Consider the following 23,493-nt stretch of genomic DNA (forward strand, 5'->3'; position numbering starts at 1 on the left):
CAGCTGGCCAACAAATGGCATATGATGAACAGGAGGAAGAGAGTTCCAGAAAGCAAAAGCAATTACGTCTCTCTTATTCAGAAGGTAAGCAGCAGCATAATGGCCAGATACAGATCTTACCTTTCAAGAACAAGACAATTTCACTTAGGTTGATGTGCGATATTTCTGACAGCTGGGCTCCTTTAAAGAGACTGTTGCTTAGTTAGCCAGTCAGGCTAATGCACGGAAGGACGCCCAATTTAGTTTCAAACTCCAAGGTTCATCTGACCACCTCATGATTTAACAGCAGCAGAGGCTGAACACCGTCCACTGATATTACCCAAAGCTCAAGGGAAATTCTGATACGGTCTCTTACCCCATTGTTAATGTAGAAGGCTGGTTGAACGGAAATCCTGAAGAGCCAGAAGGCTGTGCCGGTGCTGCTGGTGCAGGAGAATTTGCAACAAAAGTAAATACTCCGGGGTTATTTGGAAAGTTGAAATTAGAAGTATTACTTCCAAACCGGAATACGGAACCTGGCAAGATGGGGTGGAAGCAGAAGTAAGAAAGTTGAAATTTGAGTTCATCCTTTTCAGAAAAATACTCATGGTCTTCCCACTATTTTTAAGGATTTTCTTTTTCACAGGTATGTGACAAAATTGGGGGGAGGAGGCTGCCCCACAAGTGCCAGAGCACTACAGGAGCAGTGTATAGAAGTTATTCACTGTAATGGAGAATCATAAAAGGATTCTTAAAGTAACATTGCTGGCACACTGATAATGAATTGGGTGCAAACACGTATTCAGTTTCTACCTGTGTATATTGAAGCTTATTAATAAAGTCTTAAATTATACTACTGAATCATGTAAACTTTTTTATTTAAGCAAGCTTTCTTGTGTTACTGCAGTCGATCTGGAGAGTCCTTTAATTAATGCTCATTTACTGTGCTAACATAGTACCTCATCGTAAAAAATATTTACCACTGAAGTAACTGACAAGCAACACAGACGGTCCAGTGAGTTTTTATCTTTAAATTGTTGCCAGATTAATAAAAGATTGAGTAATATGGTGTGCCATCTGAGCTATTGGTTATTACAAAAATTACAAACAGAGGCTATTTTCTTAAATTCTGGAGAGGAACAAAGGACACTTTTCTTTTGAAGTATTTGATGCAATGACAGAAAACACCTACATTCCAGCAGTCCATTTTTTTAGTAATGACTACTGTGGAACAGGTTTTTCTTACAATTAAATTAGAAGGATTGTTTTCTGCCCCCTTCCCACAGTATTTTAGACCTCAATAGTAAAAAGAACCTTATTTGAAGTCTTGACCCATAAATTCTTAGAAATAACACTGACGATACTCTTACACAGCAAAGCCCCCAGTCCAAGTTGCCAATGCCTGTTAATTAGATGCCTAAGAACTAACTTATCCAAAACCAGTAGTTATTGCAGCGCTTCTGCCATTCTGGTTTGTAAAATCTTCCCAGTGAATACTCTGTGTTTTTTAACACTTCTTTTAATCACTACATTTAAAGAAAATAAACACTCAAGAAAATAAAACATACGTGTGCAAGGCAGAAATCCTTTCTCCGTAAAATTAAGAATAAAATAAAAACGTCATCCTTGAGACTTAAAAGGGGAGAGGATGCTTGACACTCACCAGCACTGGGGGTACCAGAGCCAAACCCTGGCTGTTGAGTTGCTTGCTGTCCGAACACAGAGGGCTGGGTGCTGCTGGTCACAGAGCCGAAGGCGGGAGGAGCAGGCTGAGCACCAGCTGAAAACAACGGTGTTGACAGCGATCCAAAACTTGGAGCACTTGGCTGGCTGGACCCTTGGCTCTGGCCAAACGCTGGTGGCTGACTGGCACCAAATGCTGGGCCGGCAGCAGGCGCTGAAGGCCCAGAGCCAAACAGAAACGTAGACGACAACCCTAGGGAAGAGACAAGAAATGTCGGTATACACAGGGTTTTTTTTTCCCCCAAAAAAAAGAATTAATGCAGATATGTTCTAAAACCTCCTTTCCTCCCCACCAAGTCTGGCAGCTGAATACTACTCCTGATTTCAAACTAATTGTGTGAGCATGCAGAACAAAGAGTACGTGAGGCACAACAGGAACTGCACCTTTTCTTTCAAGAAACATAAAAAATACCAAATTACCTGAGTCAGACACAGTTAAATCTCAAACACACTGGTTGTCTAAACTCATATTACTGCATTAACATTAATGTTTTATAAACAGATTCCCACAAATAGTATGTTTTAATTTTTATTTACTAAAAGCTGTTTGTACTGCAGAGAATATTCACTCAAATTGTGGTTTTCAGAAGTGCAAAATACAGCTCCCCATCTATTAAGATCAGAAGAAGATGAATCTTTCCTGTCAGCAACTGCAACCCTCCCGGCCCAAGTGTTCAGCATTCTGGAGGCCAAACCAAGTTTGCAGTGATCTCTCTGAACTCAAAAACTTGGTTTAGCAGAGTAATGCTGTATTCAACATCAACAGACAACCTGCTTATTTGCTTGGCTGCTTTGGTGCTGCATGGCCAGAGGCAATGAAACAAAAACAAGCGACTGAACAGTGGCTCTGAACCTACACAGCAGATCTGCTGTGCAAAAGGGAACATTTTAAAAAGCACTACTGAAGCAACTGAAGCAGTCTTCGTGCAATAGGAAATGCTCTCTATTGCACCACAACTTGGAAAAGTTGAGTGTTTTTCTTTCCATCAACCAATATATGGTAAAAGTTAATACAGGCTTCTGCATTAAAAAACCAAAAAGACCCTGAAAGTTATTGATCTGTAAGCAGGTTAGATTGATCTGCTGGTTGTTATAATTTAGAGGACAGTTTTCTCTGCTTGTGCAAATTTAATTTCTGTGAGTGACAAGCAATCAGATTAAACTAGATGAAATCTCTCCTTTGCAGGTTCAATTTTATTTCCAGCATACTGTTAAGTTAGCAGGGATACAGATGATTTGGCAGATTTAGACTTGTGTCATACTGCTAAATTCATGAAGTTGAATAGTGACATTAAACATGAAGAAACTTCAGATTCTTATCTCTGTCCTTTCTCTAAACTGCTAGAAAATTAACTAACACAGGCCACAATGCATATTAGAAACCAACCCCTAAGCAGAAGCTGTTACACGTAGAGGCACTGTGTTTATATGTACTTTTGAAAGAAAGATTTTGCTCATCTTGACATTGTTTATAACACTTGAGAGTTTTAGGTATGACAGAGAAAAATCGGGAAAGCTGTAATTCATTGACATCTAACTGTAAGCACTGGACTGATATCGAGAGAAAATAAACTATCATTCTCATGGTGAAAAGTTCCCATACAAATTGAAATCCAGTAAGGGTTACCCTTTGCATAAAACAATGCTGTTGCCAGTTCATTCCTAAACTCCTTCCCAGACTGTCTAAGAAAAACTGAGCCCCAATTTATATTGTTGAATATAATGCTAAATGTATTTCTCTACTTCCATGCGTTTGGCCTAAACATTCTCCAAAGTAAAATGGTTAAGAAACTGTATTTCCTTGGGCCACTATGTAATGGCAAAACCAGAAGAGCATCTATTTTAAATGTACCTGTTGAACTTGATGTAGTTGTGGCTCCAAAGGTAAAGCCTGAATTTGCTGCATTGGTACTACTGGCTCCTGAACCAAAGACAAATGAAGCAATAGCTGTGCCAGTGCTGGAAGATGTGGTTGCTGGTTTGTTTTCTTGAGAGAAGCCAAATGACTGAGATGCTGCAGGTTCTGCAGAATTGCCAAAAACAGAACTGCTCACAGTGTTGCTGGGTTGTCCAAACACAAAGGGAGTGGGAACTGGCTGAGGATTTGAGGAAGAGATGGCACTGCCAAACACACTGCTGCTGTTGGCTGAAGTGGTGGGCACAGCTGTGCTGGAAGAACTTGAGCTCAAGAAGCTGAAGGATGGCTTTGCTGCTCCTTGATCTGAAAGGGAGAGCAGTACACATAAATCACCACAGAAATGCCAAATGATACACAGCAAGTGCACTCCTGTTTAAATCACTGTACAAAGAGCAGTCCTGAATGACACCCCAGCTACTATCCCAGATACTGCTGCTTGTGTAAGATCCAAATTTAATGTGCTAATTGGTGACATCCAGAATTAAAGGAATAGAATTGTTAAGAACAAGGACACCATTGCAGTCTAGCTTTCACTGGTTATTGGTTACAAACACTCAACACTGGCTGCTGTTACCTCAACCAGTATTAAGCAGTATTTCTGAACTCTTCAAACAAAAATATATGTCAGATATTCTCAGAAGAACATCAATCACCTGCAACAGTTTTATGGCTTTCCTCAATGGAGTATTGAAGAACAGTTACATTTGTACCTTGTTCAAAAAATACAGCCCTCTGCTTACAGCTTTCAGTCAAGCAAGGCTTTCTATTCACCAGCTTATCTCTTCCAGTTTATGTTCACTGTACTTAAGCACCTGCAAGGCCTGCTTTCAGGAGCAACAGAGAACAACCCACCATTAAAAACACTGTTATAGAGTACTAAATGCAGTTCCACAGACTTTGAATAAAGCCATCTTTTAAAGTCAGTTGTTGCTCTGCTTTCCCTGTGCTGCTGGTCTAAATTTTCATTACTAATTTGTGATATGGTTTTCAACTTCACAATTTTATTCTGTTTTTTTACCCAGAGCTATGGCCCCTTTTCATCTACACTGCTTTTTAAGGGACTACACCATTCCTCAGAATCCTTGTTAAAATCTCCCTTGTTGCACAAAGTACTTTATCAACTTTCCATGACTAAACCAAACTCCACAACTTTACCTGTCAGGTAAAAAACAAAACAAAACAAACCAAATTCAACCTCAAAACATACCCACATCCATCTCCCCTCCTCCAACAACTACAATACTCTTTAAAACTTGTTTGTTCAGTAGCAGTTCAACCTAAGAATACTGTGTAATCTTGCTCTCTAAAACATTAATATTAAGCCATACAAACAGAATATAACCATCAGAATTTTTCCATGTGGTGATGACCACTGAAGAACTTCAATCTTTCATACCAGACTTTCAAGAAATCAATGAACAGAAAACTGTTTAGTATCTCTGAAGTTATTTTGATACCTTTGTGGCAGTAGAGAAATGGTGATAAACCCTGCAGCATAGCTACAAGTTTGTGCGAGTAAGATACTCTCTGATCCCCTTTCACTGAAAAACAGTGTTTGTATGAGGCCTCTGTGTGGCATCACACTACAGATTACCAGCTGTGCAGCTGCCAAGACCACGAAGCATCTGTGTTCATACAGGTACCTCAAGGTGTGGTGATTTTTTTCTGTCTAAATCTAATGTTAAAACTCACTGAAACCTAAAAAGGATTTAAGAATTTGCTGTGTACTGTCAACACACCAACAACCAGAACTAAAAAAAAGAAAAAAAAAAGAAAAAAAAAGAGAGAGGCTTCAGGAAGCAATTAACCCTTTTCTAAAGCTCTAAAATGTATGAATGTATCAAACCCCATAGATTTTATCCATTATGGCTTTGGAGGGAGGTATTATTTGCTTGACAAAAGCAGACAGGCTAAGACAAAGGATGTTCCATTTACCTGCAGTACTGGTTTGTGCCCCAAATGCAAAAGATGGCTTTGCCTGCTCAGTTTCCTTCTCTGATGGTTTAACGAAACTAAAATTGAACGTAGGTTTTGCTGTACTCTCCTCTTTGGTATGTTCAGCTGTCCCAGCTGAAAAGACAGGTTGTGCCTTTAACTCTTCATTGTCAGCTTTCTTTCCAAATGCTAATGGAGCAGCAGAAGTGACAGAGTCCTGTTTTTCTTCTGTCCTTCCCAAAACAAACTGTGAGGCAGGTGTAGACTCTGTACTGCCAAAAGAGAAGCCTCCCTTTGTTGAAAGAGTTTCATTCTTTTTCTCCTCTGGCTTCTTAAATGCAAGAGCAGGTGATGCTGCCTCCTTTTCTGCCACAGTTCCAAAAGTGAAGCCACTGACTCCAGTTTTATTCTCATTGGTAGCCATGGAAGAAGCAGAACTTGTGCCAAAACCAAAGCCTCCCAGAACTGGTTCCTCTTTCTTTTCCTGCTGTCCCAGGCTTGATGTCCCAAACTGAAATGTTGAAGGAGCCTGACTGCTCGCAGATGGAAGTCCAAAGGTAAAACTGTTACTTTTACCTTCTTTTTTACTGTCGTCTGATTTAGAGTCTGAGGAAGAAACTCCAAATTTGAAGTCCCCTGAAGTAGTAGGAAACTTGAATCCCCCAGTCACAGTGTTGGAGGACGCAGATTCGGACGCAATGCCGAACTTGAAGCTCCCTTGTTCTCCAAATTTAAAACTTCCTGTGTTACCCAATGTATGAGAAGATTCAGAAGATGATGACTGGACACCAAATGTAAATGATGGCATTGCAGCATTTGTGGACACAGTAGCAGTACCAAAACCTGCAGAAATAAGCAATAACATTAATTTTGCAATATATGATGCAATTCATGTAGGTTTTAGCTATACTATTCTAGTCCTGAACTTCCCAGTCAAAACTATTTAAAAACAAAGCAAAACAAAACAAAACAACCAAACACAACCCCCCCAAAACACCCAACCCAAACCACAAAACAAAAACCACAAAACAAACAGGAAAAGCTCACACTTCCTCTCTACATATGCCATTTTCGCAATGGTTTTCTTCTAAACATCACCTGCCTTTGCAAAGTGTACTGCTAGCTTCTTTCAGTATCATGCTTTTAGTCTAAACTCCAAATGAACACCACCTATGACTTGTAAAGAACTATGTTACTATTACAAGCTTTTCTGGAAAAAGCATAGTATTTTTTTCTGGTAAAAGGGTGTGGAAACATGGACACATCACCACACTGAAGCGATAGTCCGAGAGAAAAAATTAACAATTTTTGCCGTAACTCAAAGGAAAAATAATTGTACTTTTAAAAAAAAAAAAAAAAAAAAAAGTGTGAATTGCAGTATGCACACTTTTGTTTTTCTCACTAAGTATTACCTTTGAGCTCTGCTTTGGTGCCTGGCTTTGCACTTTCACAGGCTATACATTTTGTGGCTTCTGCTTTGTTTTGGACCAAGCAGACCTCACAATCCCAGCTTCCTTCAGGCTTCTTGAATTTATCTAAATCCAGAAATCCTCCAGAAGAAGCGGAAAATGCAGAAACACTGCTACTGGTCACAGGCACTGAACTCCCTGAGAAATAAGCAAGATAGTTAGTCATCCTGCTTAAATGGTTGAAGTGAACATCAGCTTTTTAAGAAACACTTAAAAATTACAAAGCAGACAAGTGTAACAGTTAAAAAAATCAAACTATAAATGAATTTCAGTCAAACTCAGTCCAGGAATGTAAACAATAGAAGCATCTTGATTATTCCTTGTAATCTAGATATGATTTTAAGCACAAACTGAACAACTGACATTTAAAAAGCAACTGCAGTTCATACCATAGAGCAACATAACCTATTTCAGATGTAAATCAAAGGTACTGTACTCAACCAGGTCTATTGAAAGAACTCCTGGTGTCACGAGTAACTCATACTCAAAGTTAGCACCTCTAATGATAACTGTCAAGCAACTCAAAACTACACCATGACAAAAAAACCCAAAACAAAACACAATTAAAAAAAACTCAGAAAGACTTCCAAACCCACGACTCTGTGTTCACTGCACAAGCTACACTTTTTAAGAGCAGTAAAAACCTCCACAAAGTGGCCTGAAAGACAATGCTCGCCTTTCGATTTTTCTCTCCTGTAAAGTTCACTCGATGCTGCGCACCAACAGAAAACTTCAGCTCTCTAAGTGTGAGGACTCAAGTGGACATCCAGAAGGCATAAGAGCATCACATAATTCATAAAATCATACAATGTCAAGTTTGAAGTGACCTCAAGGATCATCTGGTCCAACCTCTCTAATACTATAATTTATATGAGATGTCTCAGCACCCTGTCGAGATGAGACTTAAAATGTTCTGAAGTGGGTGAATTCACCGCTTCCCTGGGAGACCAATTCAAATGTCTGACTGTCCTCATAGTGAAAAATTTACCTTGTGTCCAATTGGAAACTCCCCAGGAGCAACTTGTGCACGCTTGACTCCTTGTCATGTTTATCTAAACTTTTAAACCACTGACTGTGGCATTTAAGAGAGATAATGTCTCAAATTCAAAACAGCCGACAGGAATGCGTCTTCTCTTCCACGGCACATCCAGAAAATTTTTATCCTCCCATTTTACTTGCCTCATTCTTCCCTTGACAGATGTAATGTAACTGTGCAATTTTCTGTACTGTGATAGTCATGGCAAACCTCCTACATTTCAAAAATTCCTTCTTGCAATGGCTAGAGACTCAGACAAAAGTACAAGGTGATCACTCAGAGGCTGAAAGTCCACGAGAATAAGCTTCCTCTGATATGCATTATTTTAGCTAGAGAAATTAAAAATTATTACAAAAGGATGATTACAAAAGGAAGCCAATCTAGTCCATCCTGGATTCTCCCACACCCCCAGATACATTCACAAAGGTACTTCTTGATGTGACGGTATATTGAATCACACAAACAGCTAATGAAAATTAACCCTAAAATAATTATTTGTAGTTTAAAAGCAATACACTTGCCACACTCAAAATCAATTACAGCACATATAATGGGAAAAGAAAACAGTGCTGCACTGAAAATTGTGCCCCAAGAACAAGGTCAACCCATGTTCAGAAAGGCTACCACTAGCTTTCACAGGCAAACTTGAAAGTAAGATTTTGTTTCAGCTTAAGACAACTAGTTAACAACTACAATGTATTGAAATCTGGCTTCGTATTCCTGCTCAATTCCACACAAATGCTAAGTGGATAAGTTCTTGGCCATGTTCTGTAAATACCATTTCTACTTATGTTTTGAAAGAGAAAGAAACCCAGTAGTTTTTAACTACACAGAGCTCACGTTTTTCCCCAATGACAATGAGTAAACTGATTTCAAGTTAATTAAGGCATCCAGTTTAGCCACCTTTCCTCATCAGCTGCAAAGCAGGTTATATTTGCTTCAATTCAGCCTTGCACTAATACAGTTCACAATCAGTTTTGTTCATGTGATAGGCTGGAATCTGCACTGAGACCTCTAAAGTGCCTGTAACCATTTCTGCAGACAGGCACTAATCCATCCTGTCTGGCACACAGCCATGGCTGCTGAAAACATTTTGATATACAGCATATTTTATTCCGTAAAGAATACACAGAGGCTGAGATTGAAACAAAAGAAAAGAGAAGAACACACCTGGTTTATCGGATTGACAAGCTACACATTTGCTGTCTTCTGCCTTATTTGACACAAGGCACACTGTGCAGTCCCAAGAGCCTTTTGGCTTTTTGAATTTGTCTCCAAACCCCAGAGTAACTGTTGTGTCAGTGCTGCTGGAGGAGGATGTCACTGTCACCGAGTTGTCTGTGACCACTGGCAATGTCAGAGCAGGTGTTACTCCTGTGCCAGGCTTTGGTGTCTCACATGCTATACATTTTGTAGCTTCAGGTTTGTTCTGGACCAGGCAGGTATCACAATCCCATGTGTTGGGTGCTGTTTTAAATTTGTCTTCAAAGCCAAATGTCCCTGCAGTAGTGACTGCTGCCTTAGAGGTGACACATTGACTTGAGCTTATTGTCTGTTTTGTACTCTCAACTGTTGGCACTTTAGCAGCTTGACACGTTACACATTTTGCATCTGTGGTTTTGTTTTGTAGACATGGGTCGTAGGTGTCAGACTGCCAAAACGAGGATGCTTGTTTAGAGTTGTCTTTACCAGCAGAAAAACTACTTATTGCAGGCCTTGTATAAACCACTGTGCTTGTAGCAGGCTGTGCAGACGTAGAGGAGAGCGTCTTCACAGATGTAAAGCCTACAAAAAAAAAAAAAAACAAAACAGGAAGAGATAAAGCAATACCCTCACTACATGTAAGTTACTTATAATACTAAACGGTTATAAATTTAAACCGTGTCACTGGGTACAACTATAAGCCCTGACTAACTGCACAGGAAGTCCCTGGAAATCTAAAAGGATGAAATTTCATATGCTGCACAGGGACACAACAGAACATTTATTTAAAGCTTGATTTAACTCTTAATTTCCTATAAGGCTTTAAATACCAATCTTTACTGCTAGATACAAGTGGGAACAGTACTGAAGACTGTCAGCCACAGACTAGAAACAATCAAATTTCATTTTAAGACACCATGCCCACTTGAATCAAATTTCTACAGCTATTTCTGCCACAGTAGATGACTCACATTTACTTTAGTAGTTGTAGAGCTGTTGGTCCTAGGACCAATGCACGTGGTATTCTCCAACAAAGTACTTAGTAAGTAATAAAAATGAAGACAACAAAACAAGAGCTATCTATAACTCTTACACAAAATTCACTAGACAGACGCCAACTCTTTATTTAAAGGTGCCAATTTTAAAAGAAAACAAAAACTACTAACACAGCAATACTGAAGAAGATGCTACAGCAATAAACCTTAAGTAGAAGCACAAATTATTTGTGAAGCTAAAATGAGGTGGGTTTTTTACTTTAAATTATTATTACATTGTTTAGTTCTGTTATTTTCAGTTTTTGTGTTTGGTTTATATCTGAAGTGGAGTCTTTGAAGAGTGAAGATTTAGAACATACTTTTCTTACGCTGACAATGAAAATTGGTGTCACTTCACTTATAGTCCACTTCACTTATAAGTCCTTCCTTAAACAAAACAGTGTATTTACTCCCACTTAGCTCTTCCCAATCAAAAAGGCACTGTCTTTCTAAGTAGTACATAGACACGTGTCACTTTGTTAATGAAGTCCTGATGCAACTGAAGGTTTTTAGAAGTTCACATTCAATAGTCCTTTTCTTTAAAAAACCCAGCCATGTACACACACTATTAAAGAGTTGAAAACAACTGCAATTGCTTAAAAATAGCAACTAGAAAAGGGTTTCTAAAGTGAAATAACCCACTTCTGCTAACAGTTGACATCTGAATCCATAGTAACTGTTATCACTTAGAGCCAAAAGATCTATGGCTTTTGAAATACCTTTAGGAATGAAACCGTCTTCACTAACCTTAATTTCCAGAGATGGTGAAGGTGGGAGACAAATGCTTGTAAAGCATTTAATTTCCAATTCCATAAATTTTATTTCAAATTAAACACTGATTAGTTGACTAATTCTCTTTATATTTCATTTACTATTACATCCCAACATATGAAAGAGAAGCAACGCATCTGGTTTCAAGTTGAAGTTTTCCTTTCATCATTAAAAGCCACTCAGAATAGTACAGGAGGTACACCCAAGAGATACTGAGTCTAACATAATGCTCTCCTATGTTTGTGTTTATAGCTAATGTTGAATTAATTGTGATAAAATGGGGGGTTTTGTTGCTGCTGTGCTGTTTTGTTTTAAAATCAATGCAGTTACATGATAGTGTATTCTTTCAGTAATGTCTTAAAAGGAGATAATTATCTCACCAGGGCTTTTTAGAATGTCTAACACACTTCCTTCCTTTAAGACCTTCGCAGGTTTGGGGGCTCCATCATACTCTTCTTTTTCTTCCTTCTTATTGCTGGTGCTGTTTACAGTGGTGGTATCTTTAGAAACAAACACAAACAAAAAACCTTTTATAAAGAAACCTACTTAAAATACAATCACGGTTCCTAGAAAAAAAGAATTTTCTACTGCAATACTTCATATAAGAATCTTCAAAATTCTGCCTAGTTTGTAACAGTTTATAATTAGAATTTAGTTCAGAGCAGACCTGTCACTCAAAACATATTTTTCCTGAAATGGCTAATATGATCAGAAAGGACAGATTTACTACTTAACACACAAAAATGATAATCAGCACTTCAGATCTGAAATGCTAGAAGATCCTCACCTTGAGTAAGTAAGGATGTCACTGGTGTGTCACTGGATCTGGAAACCTCTGCTGATTTTACAACAGGAACACTAAATGTAAACCCAATCTGCTGTGGAAAAGAGAGATTTTTCAGAGGCTGAAACTGAAGAAAACCTTAATTATATTTTACACAACAAAATAAAAATCTGAAAACCAGTCTTAAAACTTTTGGTATACGTGCTTCCGGACAAAGTGTAAGCCAGAAATCTCCATATTTGATTTCCACATAATCAGGGCCAATTCTGCTTTATTTTGCAATATTCTACTAAAGACTTGAGAACAGGTTGAGCTTCATCCATCTTACTTACAGATAACGGAGGTAGCACTTCTGCCTCAGTAGATTTCACAATTGGAGATGAAAATCTGAACACAGGACTGCCAGCATTACTTACTGATTGTACCTGTATTTTCAAAAGAAGTAAGAAAAACATCCTTGTGAAACAATAGCAGCTACCTCAATTCACTTACAGATGTTCTGCAGTGAAGTTCTGACATCTCATGTTTGGTATTTATTTCTAACAAACAGGTAAGAGTTATAACAGAAAACAAAGCTTTCAAGTGAGGATATAGTACAACATCATCGAAACAAAATCCCACACACTAAGAAAAAAAAAAAACCTGGGATGCTACTTAGATCTAAATATATTAAATATATGGAAAAGTAGACCAGGCAGATTAAGAACCTTAAACTAAGACAGTTGTAGTCAGAGCGTTAGCAAATACCTCAGTGTGTTAAAGCAGTTATCTGCTTCAAAACATACAAAAATATTTCAAGTACTCTAGAACAGATGAACATTTCTCTTACTGCAATAATGTTCCTATTTTTGCATGCTAGACTCATACTCTACACTAGGCTTATATGACCATTAATGCTACCCCCTAATTTAGTAACCTAACTTGACATAAATACCCAACAAAATTTACATAGCTTTTGAAGCAGTCATACAACTATGTTAACCAAAAATCTGCAAGGTGTAAGATGGACAGAGGCTGAATCGTATCTTTATGCCTCCCCTCCAATTCAGAATAAAACCCCAATTTATTCAACAGGACACAAACTAATGTTGCTTAGCTTCATGAGCACCACAGAGGAAGTTAACATGCAACAAAGCAGATATATACTCATTCTTAAAAAGTGTATTCACCATGTAGAAAAACAAAAATTACCTTGCTCATTGTTGTTATTGAAACAGTGCTGGGTGACGATGAAACAGGACTACTGGGAAGAAAACTAAAGTTGAACGAAGGCAGCGATGCAGTACTGATGGGTAAGGGTACTTTTGGTAGTACTGGTTCCTCCACTTCCTAGGTGTAAATTTTAATTGTTGTAAATTTTAATTGTTTGCATTCTTTAAAAAAGCTGTACATTTTAGTTTCGCTTTTACAAGATGTTGCTCTCCTAGCCTGCCCCATCCTCAATTTCTTAAACAGAGAAATCTATAGATTAAGGCAAAGAAAGTTTTCAAAAAGAATCTTAAACTCCCCACCTCAGTCTGCCAGGCCATTTTCATAGAATCATAGAATTGGCTGGGTTGGAAGGGACCTCAGAGATCATCGAGTCCAACCCTTGATCCACTACCGCTGCAGTTACCAGACCATGGCACCGAGTGCCACATCCAGTCTCTTTTTAAATATCTCCAGGGACAGAGAATCCACTACTTCCCTGGGCAGCCCATTCCAATGCCTGATCACCCTCTCCATAAAGAAATTCTTTCTAATATCCAACCTAAACTTCCCCTGGCACAACTTAAGACCATGCCCTCTTGTCTTGCTGAGAGTTGCCTGGGAAATGAGACCAACCCCCACCTGGCTACCCCCTCCTTTCAGGGAGTTGTAGAGAGTGATGAGGTCTCCCCTGAGCCTCCTCTTCTCCAGGCTGAACAGCCCCAGCTCCCTCAGCCTCTCCTCATAGGGTCTGTGCTCGAGTCCCTTCACCAGCCTGGTTGCCCTCCTTTGGACCTGCTCCAGGACCTCGATATCCTTCCTAAACTAAGGGGCTCAGAACTGGACACAGTATGGACACATTTTGATTTATGGCAGACCAGTTTCCATGTGATTATATATTCATCACCTGCCCAGTTGGTATCTGTGCAGAGCAGAGGCACATGGCAGATTTACTTCTGTTTTCTGTTAAAAACTCTAGTGTTTAAAGTCCTAGAGAAACATCATCCTTTCTAATTATCCTCCCATTCCTTCAGTTGAGAGTACACTCTCAAGACAAATGGGAAAGTATTCCTCTTGAAAAATAGGGGAGAACAGCTGCACCAGTTTATGAAGTCACTACTGCAGTGAACTTAAAACAACATAATGTTTAAAGAAGTATGTAGGTTCCTTAAAAGAAACAAAAACCCCCCAAAAATCAAATCACAAGATGCTAAAAAAACAGAAAAGCCTGACTAGTAGCATGGAAGCTCACTTTGGTAAATCTAGTCTGCATTGTGCATCAGGCTGCAAATTTAAAACCCTGAAACCAGTGTGCCTTAAAAACTTCTGGTCTTACCACTGCCTTTAAAACTATTTGAATATCAAGGTTAGATGATGTAGGGTTTTCATGGGACTGGCCAATCTAATCATAATTTGCACAATAGTACCGAGATCCACCCAGAAGTGACTAAGCAGAAATTTTAAGTTTCTACTACAGAAATTTAATGTATCTTACAGCTTACACCTATTTCGCATTTTTGATTTGAAGAGTCTATTGCACTTCAATACTCAGATCATTTGTACTATAGAAACATTTGCCAGTATTTATTATTCATTTTGCATCAGCCAGAAGACTGATTTAAAACTTTTATATTTAATATACACTGGTAGGCAGCTTACATAACATCCAATCAGAAAAATAATCTTCAAGATAATCGTAATAGTAATATTACATGGACTTTCCCCACTAAAACAAGAAATCAAACTCATTGTGAGAGAGTTTTAAGTGCCAGAAATTGTGAATGATTATTAGCAGACACGCGGAACCTCATCTACTGCTTCAGAGTCTTGGCCTGTATCTTTCTACATTACTTAAACATGAAATAACAAATTAAACTTTGTTTACTTACTTGGCACTTTTTTCAAACATAATTCTTTTATAAAAACTCTACAAACTGCCACCAAAATTCATCCATTCAATTGCTAATGAGAAACTTTATACTATAAAGCAACTCCAAGAAAGCAGACTAAAAATTTCAAAAATATGAAACCAAAGTTGAGGCACTTGAATAGAAAAATTGGAGACTACCCTGAAACCCACAGCAAAACACCCCACAAAACTGAAGTAACATTATTATAAATCATTATGAGACAATAAACTGGAATACTTAAGCAGTGACTGCAGTAATCTCAGTGAGAGCAATTAACCTAAGAGTCCCTTACCTGTTTTTCTTGTCCAGGTTTTGATATATAGTGTACTCCTCTTTCTCTTCTCATCTTGCCACCACCACCACCCACTGCTTCTCCAGAGGACAGACCATTGGATGCAGGAGTACTGAATTTAGGGTAGGTCAAATTGCTGGCACAGAATAACAGTAAAAAGGTTGAGAAAATAAAAAAAATTAAAGGAAAAATAATCAACTTAGCAATTTTTTCAAGATATTTATATCCACTATTAGTGCTACAACTGTCACCAAACTGGAATCAGAAAAAGACTGTTCCACGAGCTGCTCAATGCTGGTTAATATCCAAAGTTCTAAACAGCAAATCTGCATTAATAAGAACAGCAGTGAGATGGACACACATAAGAAGCAGTCACAGTAACCATTAAGGAATGATGACTAAGCCAAAAGACCTGAAATAGAACAACTGTCTTAAATAGTTATTTTCTAATGTTTTCTTTTAATAGCCCAGACAGTAGAAATTTTGACTGCCAGTTCTCTAATCCTGTGATGAGGATGTATCTTTGCAGGGATATAAAACAACTAAAAACATACACAATAAAAGAGAGCATGTGAGTGTGCATGCATGTGCACAAAACGCTGCCTGCAGCTCTTATGGAATAGAGAGGCTTAAACTTAGTAAAAGTAGTAGAAAAATACAGTAAAAGCTTCAGAAACACCAGCAGAAGTGTTTGGGTGTGCCAACATTCCAAGACTTTTCAGACATGAATACAGATCCCTTTTGTAAGACACACAAAAGCATTTCTCTAAACATTACAGCAGCCTAGATCCAAACCAGAAAAGATTTCCTAATCCAAGTGGGAAGGGAAAAGAAGAAAAAACAACAAAAACACCTCAAAACAAAACAACAAACAAACCCCCTAACCACACCTCAAAACAGAATCGAACTAGGGAATAACAACAACAAAAAGCTGTGTGGCATGATAATGAAGTATCCCTGAAAAAACCCCTTACTGTATCAAAGTTTATCCTGTAGCCAAGCAGTCACTCATTACAAAACTACATTTGATCACACTGGAAGACACCAGGTCAAGTTTCCAGGAGACTGAATCTCATTATTGGTCTGAACTTGCCAGATACTTGCTAACAGTCTGCTCAGCACTGTAACTACTGAAATGAAGCCAGATCCTTAAGGCCATATGCTCAAACTTTCCTCTAATCCAAACTGACAATCAATTCAAATTCTGAGAGAAATCTTATGTCAAAACAGAGTGTTATTCATACAAATTACAGGCTGCCTACAATAGCCCATACTCCTCTTCCATTAACACTGTCAGATTTTAAGGGGCAAAGTTTCCTGTCTACAAGCGCATCAGTCCTATCTACAAATTCTGACACAGGTTTAAAAACTAAGTAGACTTTGGTAGGCTGGACAGAGATGTGCCAAAGTACTGCAGGTAAGCTGCATGAAGGAAATCTGGCCAGCTGCCTCTTATCAGTGCTCTGTTCCTGCTCCACACACAACAAAGACTGGTTTATGGAAGTTTTTTTTTAAGAAATCCATCTCTCTAGAGACAAAAGTAGGACATGGTAGTAAAACTTGTGAAGCAAATAAAAATCAGTTTTCTACATCTCCCTTCTACACGGAAAAAAAAGTTCTAATAAAGGGAAAACACTTTCAAAACTTGTAATTAAAATCTAACACCTGTTTGCACCTATGCCAAAACCTTGGAGCCAGTATCTTACAACCTTGAAAAACTGGTTGCTATGGAGTCAAACTACAAGACTCCAAAACAAAGGGCTAGTTTGCGAATTTTTTGCAAACCAAAAAATGCCCAAGGGCTCCTGTTTTTCGTGCAAACTCACAGAGCAGAATAGAGACTTCTCCATTAATCTTCCTCCACGTTTTTGCTTTTTTTGAAAAAAATTAAAACCCAAATATACTCCTGATCTATAGACCACTTCACTCTATAAATAATCCTTCAGGAAGAGTAATTCCAAAGCTTTCAGATTCAAGGCAATCAAATAAAGAGCTGAAACCAACAGCTAACAGCTAACCCCCTAATGAAAATCAAGATGTACAAATGGTTAAACTCTCCCATAATACAATTTTTCACTGTATTTTCTATTCCCTTTACTGAATGTTACTGCCCTTCCAGAAGAAGACAGATGTGAAGACTGTAGTGGCAAAGAAGAGTGCTTTCTTCTTTCAAACTTTAATATATTTGTCATACCTTTCAGATGTTTTTAGTCTCTGCTCTGCAGGAAAATTCTTCTCTTTCAAACCCTGCAAGTTAAGTTTGATTAATTTCAATATTTATCTGAATATATTTATATACTATACACAAAGCAAACAACTACTCATATTTTGTGCTGGGCTTGTTAATTTATACCACTAAATATAGTTCATCTACTTAATCTTGTTCCTAAACACTATGGCTACCCACTTTGATCTACAGCCTAAAAAAAAAAAAAGCCCAGATTTAACACACAGTATTAACATGTTCCATCACTGACAGCTTTGTGTACAAGAGCATATGAAAAGGAAAATGTTATTTCTCTAGTTTAATGTTCTTTCACTGAGCACTGTATGACCCAAGAGCACAGTCATGTTCTGAAAATAAGCCATTTACTGCTCCAAAAATGCAATTAAACCCATGAAATCTCAAAGTATTTCTCTCACAATGGCTCCCACTGTCTTGTTACTTCAAACATACTATTGGTACTCTTTGCCCAGAGCAAGCCCTTGAGTAGAATAACTTGTAAGGGACATTCCAAGCTTGTAAAAAGCAGGCAGATAAGGGACAAGAAAAATTACTTACTTTGTGCTTTGTATCTACCCTCAGGTGAATTTTGCTGGAATCAGTAGCTGGAGAGAGAGATGGTTTAAAGTACTGGGTCCGACTTGCTGACAGAGAGATTGACTTTGGTGTCATGAGTTTCTGGACAGGTGGATGCTGTGATTCCATCTTTGAAAGGGAAGCAGCAGTCAATTTATCTTTGCACACACAGAGATTTCCACAGCATTTATTGATGAAAAAAAGATACAGAACTATAAATCTCCGACCAGCCTCAGCACCAAGTGTTTGAAAGTATTGAAAGCATTTAGCTTGCAGAGGGAACCATCAAAAAATAATAATTTGAAATAAAAAAAAAGCTACAGAAGTAGCCAAAGCTTGAGAATCCTATTTAAAAATTTGGCAGTTAGCTTCATAGATAAAATAATACATGTTACTATAATAAAAATAATATGCTCCCCTGTTTTCCTCTCCTCTGCCCTCATGGCAATGATTTTTTTACTGGCTTAATCCCTTAATTTAACATTCAAAGTGTTAAGCAGCTAATTATACAGGCTTCTGGGTTTAGTTTTTTCTGTATTTTCCTCCCTTGAAGTTACACTTAAAAAAAAAAAAGTTGGAAAATAATTTAAAATAGTCTAATTCATGAAATGATGTTCTCGTATTTTGATTTGAAATACGTGCACTTAGAAGTACTGGTTTGACTTTCCTCATCAAAGCAGTTTCACAAACAACAGTTAATTTTTAATAGAAAGCAACGTACATTCTGCAAAACTGGCCTAATTGAAATGTGAAACAAGACCCAAAAAGGCTACAAGATCTACCAAAGGCTCCATCTGTGGTCCTAAGGATCACAAGAATCAGACTTAGGATGCATGCTATTATTTAAATTAGTATTAACAGAAAACAAGTGTTTACAATGCAGCTTAAATTTCACAGTATCTCCCCAACTGCTAATAAAATTGGATAGTAATAAAATTCATGCTGTACTACCTAAAAAACAAATCAAAGTAATTATTTCTAAAAACTATTTGAATAATTTTGTAACAATGAGTAAAATTTCTGAGTGAAGGATATCCCATTATTGGTTTTACATATAAACAGAATAAAACTAGAATTGGAAGAGTATTTGAGTTAGGAGGGACTGACAATCATCCTTCAGTCCAGCTGCCTAATCACTTTAGGGCCTTACACAAAGTTGAAGTATTGCACTAAGGGCATTGTCTAAATGCCTCCAACACTGACAGACTTGAGGCATTGCTCACCTCTCTAGGAAGCCTCTGCCAGGTTTTGGCCACCCTCTCAGTAAAGACAAGCTTCCTAATGCCAAGTCTGAACCTCCTCTGACTGATGCAGCCGGGAGCCATTCCCACGCATCCTGTCACTGGATCCCAGGGAGAAGAGCTCAGCACCTCCCTCTCCGCTTCCCCTCTGAAGAAAGCTGTGGAGAGCAGTGAGGTCACCCCCCAGACTTCTTATCCCCAAACAAGGAAACCCAGTGTCCTAAGCCACTCCTGACAGGACATGCCTTCCAGCCCCCCACCAGCTTTGGTGGCCCTGCTAAAGGTTGTCTGCATCTTCCTTGTAACCCTCCTCTAACTTCTTTCTAATATGCAATCTAAATCTCCCCTCTTACAGTTTAAAGGCATTATCCCTTGTCCTATCACTCCATACCCTTCTAAAAAGTCCCTCCCCAGCTCTCCTGTAGCCCCTTCAGATACTGAAAGGCCACTATAAGAATCATAGCATCATAGAAATGGCTGGGTTGGAAGGGACCTCAGAGATCATCAAGTCCAACCCTTGAACCACCGTTGCGGTTACCAGACCATGGCACTGAGTGCCACATCCAGTCTCTTTTTAAATATCTCCAGGGACGGAGAATCCACTACTTCCCTGGGCAGCCCATTCCAATGTCTGATCACTCTCTCCGTAAAGAAATTCTTTCTAATATCCAACCTAAACTTCCCCTGGCACAACTTAAGACCGTGCCCTCTTGTCTTGCTGAGAGTTGCCTGGGAAAAGAGACCAACCCCCACCTGGCTACAACCTCCTTTCAGGGAGTTGTAGAGAGTGATGAGGTCTCCCCTGAGCCTCCTCTTCTCCAGGCTGAACAGCCCCAGCTCCCTCAGCCTCTCCTCACAGGGTCTGTGCTCGAGTCCCTTCACCAGCCTGGTTGCCCTCCTTTGGACCTGCTCCAGGACCTCGATATCCTTCCTAAACTGAGGGGCCCAGAACTGGACACAGCACTCGAGGTGTGGCCTCCTTGGTCTCCTTGGAGACTTCATGCTGAACAAACCCAACCCTATCAGCCTGCCTTCACAGGAGAGGTGCTCCAGCCTTCTGATCACCATCGCCCTCGTCCAGACACACTCAAATAGCTCCACATCTTCCTTGTGCTGAGGACTCTTAGAAATGGAGTCAGTACTCAAGGTGGGGTCTCGTGACAGTGGAGCAGAGGGGCAGAATCACCTCCCTTGACCTGCTGGTCACCCTCCTTTTTGATGCAGAATAGTTGGCTTTCTGAAATTGCTGGCTCATGTCCAGCTTTCCATTCAGAAGTATTCCCAGGTAATTTTCATTTTCAGGGCTGCTTTCAATACCTTCATCCTCCATCCTGTACCAGTACCAGGGGGTGCCCTGATCCAGGTGTAAGACCATGTACTTCCCCTTGTTAAACCTCAGGAGGTTCACACAGACCCACTTCTCAAGCTTCTCCAGATCTCTCTGGATGGCACACCATCCTTCAGGCATGTCAACCACAACACTCAGTTTGGTGCCATCTGCAAATCTGCTGAGGCTTCACTCAATCTCACTGTCACTGATGAAGATATAGCAGTTGTTCAATTTCATGCCACTGATTGATTAATTCTCCATTCTATCAAGATCCCTCTGCAAGGCCTCTCACCCCTCGAGACTGTCACCAGCAGCTTCCTGCTTAGTAGCATCAGCAAACTTGCTAGTGGTGCAGTCAAATCCTGCCTCAAGATCATTGATAAAAATACTGAACAGAACTGGCCGTAGAATTGAGCCCTGAGGAACACTGCTGCTCACCAGCCAGATGTAGCCCCATTCACTGCAAGCCTTTGCACCCTGCCATTCAGTCAGTTCTTTACCCAGCACACTGTGTATGTAGCTGTTCATCCCACAGCTGGACAGCCTGTCCAGAAAGATGCTAGAAGGGACAGTATCAAAAGCCTTACTAAAATTCAGAAAAATAAATCTGCCACCTTCCCTTCATCCACTAAGCAGGTTACCCTACCACAGAATGGTAAGAAATCACTTAGACGAGAAAGTACAATGAAAAAAATAAAACTCAAGCAGTTAGATGTTTAATACACTAAGAGCTAGTCTTTCTGGTGCAGATCCACAAAATAAGAAAAATACCACCAAAAATATCTGCAACAGTTTTGCCTGAGCACTCAAGTGTTCTTTCAAACCTATATTTGCTTTAGCAGGAAAACACACATGGTCCACTACTTGGCACACACAATCCTCTCTCCCCTTCTCCTGAAGGACTACCCTTCCCCTGCCAAACTTTATGAATTCTAGTGTTATGAATAGACAATTCCTCTACTTTTACCCTGTGGCAGCTGTGCCGAACATTCGCCTGCTGACTGACGTCAGGCTCTACGCTGCAAATCTGATCTGCAGATCTTCCTTAATGCTTCAGCACAGGTGTAGCTCCACGATTTAACTGAGAGTCCATACCAGCTTTGTTTTCAATTATTTGGATAGTATTTACAGTAAATAAATTACATGCTTTACTCAACATTCTTGTAATTTAGCATATGGTGAAAGATGATACAGGAGACCAAGATGCTTGTAAGCTCTGAAGTAACTGTAAAATTAATTATACTTCTAATCAACAGATTAGCATAGAAACTTCTTGAGACTTTCTGTCCATTTTCTCATTAAAACAGCAGACAAAAAGTTTTCATGGAAGAAAAAACACACTCTTGTTCATTAAGTTGCCTAATCTTAAAAGGGTTTTTATGGGGTTTACAATCTAATAAACTCAATGCATTCCAAATTAAAGTGATTAAAAACATTACTAGTTTTATTTTTTAAAAACAAAAATTAAAGAAATAAAGACTCATCACAGCATTGTTACCAATTCAATGCTACCTCCAATTAGGAATTTAGGAGCAACAACATTTAACATTTTGCCTCCTCCTTACTTAGAGCAGTAATTAAAAAAAAAAACCCCAAGTATTTTTTTTCTGCTCAAAAGGAATATGGAACTCTGCACAAGGTCTGTATGCTCACTAAATCAATAATTTTCTATTTCTAACCATTTCCGCATGAGAAAGTTCTCCTAAACAGACAGATTTAACATGCAACTTAACCCTAAGTTGCAGGACAAATTTCCACACAACCAAGAGAGCTACAATTCATATAATGCTAATATTAACTTGAATTCATGTGCATGTCATCACTGAGGGTTGTGACATTTCTTCTAATAGCTACAGAGCATAGGAAGTTATTTATCTCAGACTAAGATGCTACTGGTTCTTACCTGTTTTCGTTTGGATTCGAAGCTTGTAATATTCAGCATACTCCTGTCCACAGGCTGGGGGGAGAAAAGAAGCCTAAATATTAGAGACTGACTTTTTTTTCCTAAGAGGGGGTTTCATCCAAGAAAAACGTGGGGGGGTTGCAATCAACTTACAGAAGACAGTGGACTAGAAACAGAAGACGGAATCCTTTTAGCATCCTGTGGAAAAAAAACATGGCAATAAATTAAACTGGACATTACAAAAGTAAGAATTTCATCCTATACTGGAACAATTACTTTTTTCTTTTAACTTTTTTAATAAAACAGATTAAAAATTGTGCCACCTACCGCCAAAGGACTTGACATCTTCTCCAATGACTGCAAGATGCGTCGTGCTGTGGAACTTGTCACACCATAGGACTGCACACTTGCTTGTTTAGCTTTCATTTGTCTTCTTACTGGTGGCTGAAAAATTAGCATTGCAAACGTTATGATGCTTGATCCTGAATTAAGCAAGCATGTATTTTATGCCCTATGGCTACACTGGTGATATAACCAATACTCTCATGATGACAGAAAAAATGCACTCACTGGGCATTCAAGCCATTCACTCTTCTGACTTTATAGAAGTTTATGTGGGGCACAACACAGTTTGCACACAGGAAAAAGAAAAAAACCCAAACTTATATGTAAAAGGTCATAAAAGGGAAGATTTTACACCTGCAGGGTGGCTAAAGTAGTAACAAGGAAAACAGAACTGAAGCAAAGGCTTGTGCTGTGGAAAGTACTTTCAGTAACAAAACAGACCTCAAGAGTTTCATGATGGTGTAAGCATACCATCTTAAAACCAGTTCACACAATCACCATCAGAAATTCCTAGTTTTACATCTCGTCTTCTTCCCTCCCTCAAGATTAAATTTGACAGCAGATCTTTTTACTCTGCTTTAAAAAGATAAAGATCTGATTTTAACTGAACCA

At 38.9% G+C, this 23,493-nt stretch overlaps 1 protein-coding gene across 3 annotated transcripts in view; it reads right to left on the reverse strand.

The window, feature by feature from the left end:
- Window positions 1-23,493, reverse strand: part of NUP153 (nucleoporin 153) — a 45,664-nt gene that overhangs the window by 1,251 nt on the left and 20,920 nt on the right. For 2 of the 3 annotated variants that reach the window (XM_030444058.1, XM_030469656.1), the window contains exons 6-21: window positions 22,864-22,980; window positions 22,690-22,734; window positions 22,537-22,590; window positions 18,045-18,191; window positions 17,457-17,509; window positions 15,263-15,398; window positions 13,064-13,201; window positions 12,205-12,297; window positions 11,876-11,966; window positions 11,469-11,588; window positions 9,251-9,865; window positions 6,988-7,182; window positions 5,576-6,418; window positions 3,575-3,943; window positions 1,643-1,915; window positions 356-515 (exon numbers count right to left, since the gene is read on the reverse strand). In XM_030444058.1, coding sequence (XP_030299918.1) covers window positions 356-515; window positions 1,643-1,915; window positions 3,575-3,943; window positions 5,576-6,418; window positions 6,988-7,182; window positions 9,251-9,865; window positions 11,469-11,588; window positions 11,876-11,966; window positions 12,205-12,297; window positions 13,064-13,201; window positions 15,263-15,398; window positions 17,457-17,509; window positions 18,045-18,191; window positions 22,537-22,590; window positions 22,690-22,734; window positions 22,864-22,980 — 3,449 coding nt within the window. The remainder of the gene's footprint in view (window positions 1-355; window positions 516-1,642; window positions 1,916-3,574; window positions 3,944-5,575; window positions 6,419-6,987; window positions 7,183-9,250; window positions 9,866-11,468; window positions 11,589-11,875; window positions 11,967-12,204; window positions 12,298-13,063; window positions 13,202-15,262; window positions 15,399-17,456; window positions 17,510-18,044; window positions 18,192-22,536; window positions 22,591-22,689; window positions 22,735-22,863; window positions 22,981-23,493) is intronic. The other variant, XM_030444059.1, reaches the window with a different exon arrangement.

The sequence above is a fragment of the Calypte anna genome, chromosome 2 (genome assembly GCF_003957555.1).
Source record: "Calypte anna isolate BGI_N300 chromosome 2, bCalAnn1_v1.p, whole genome shotgun sequence".
In the NCBI taxonomy this organism is placed as follows: domain Eukaryota; kingdom Metazoa; phylum Chordata; class Aves; order Apodiformes; family Trochilidae; genus Calypte; species Calypte anna.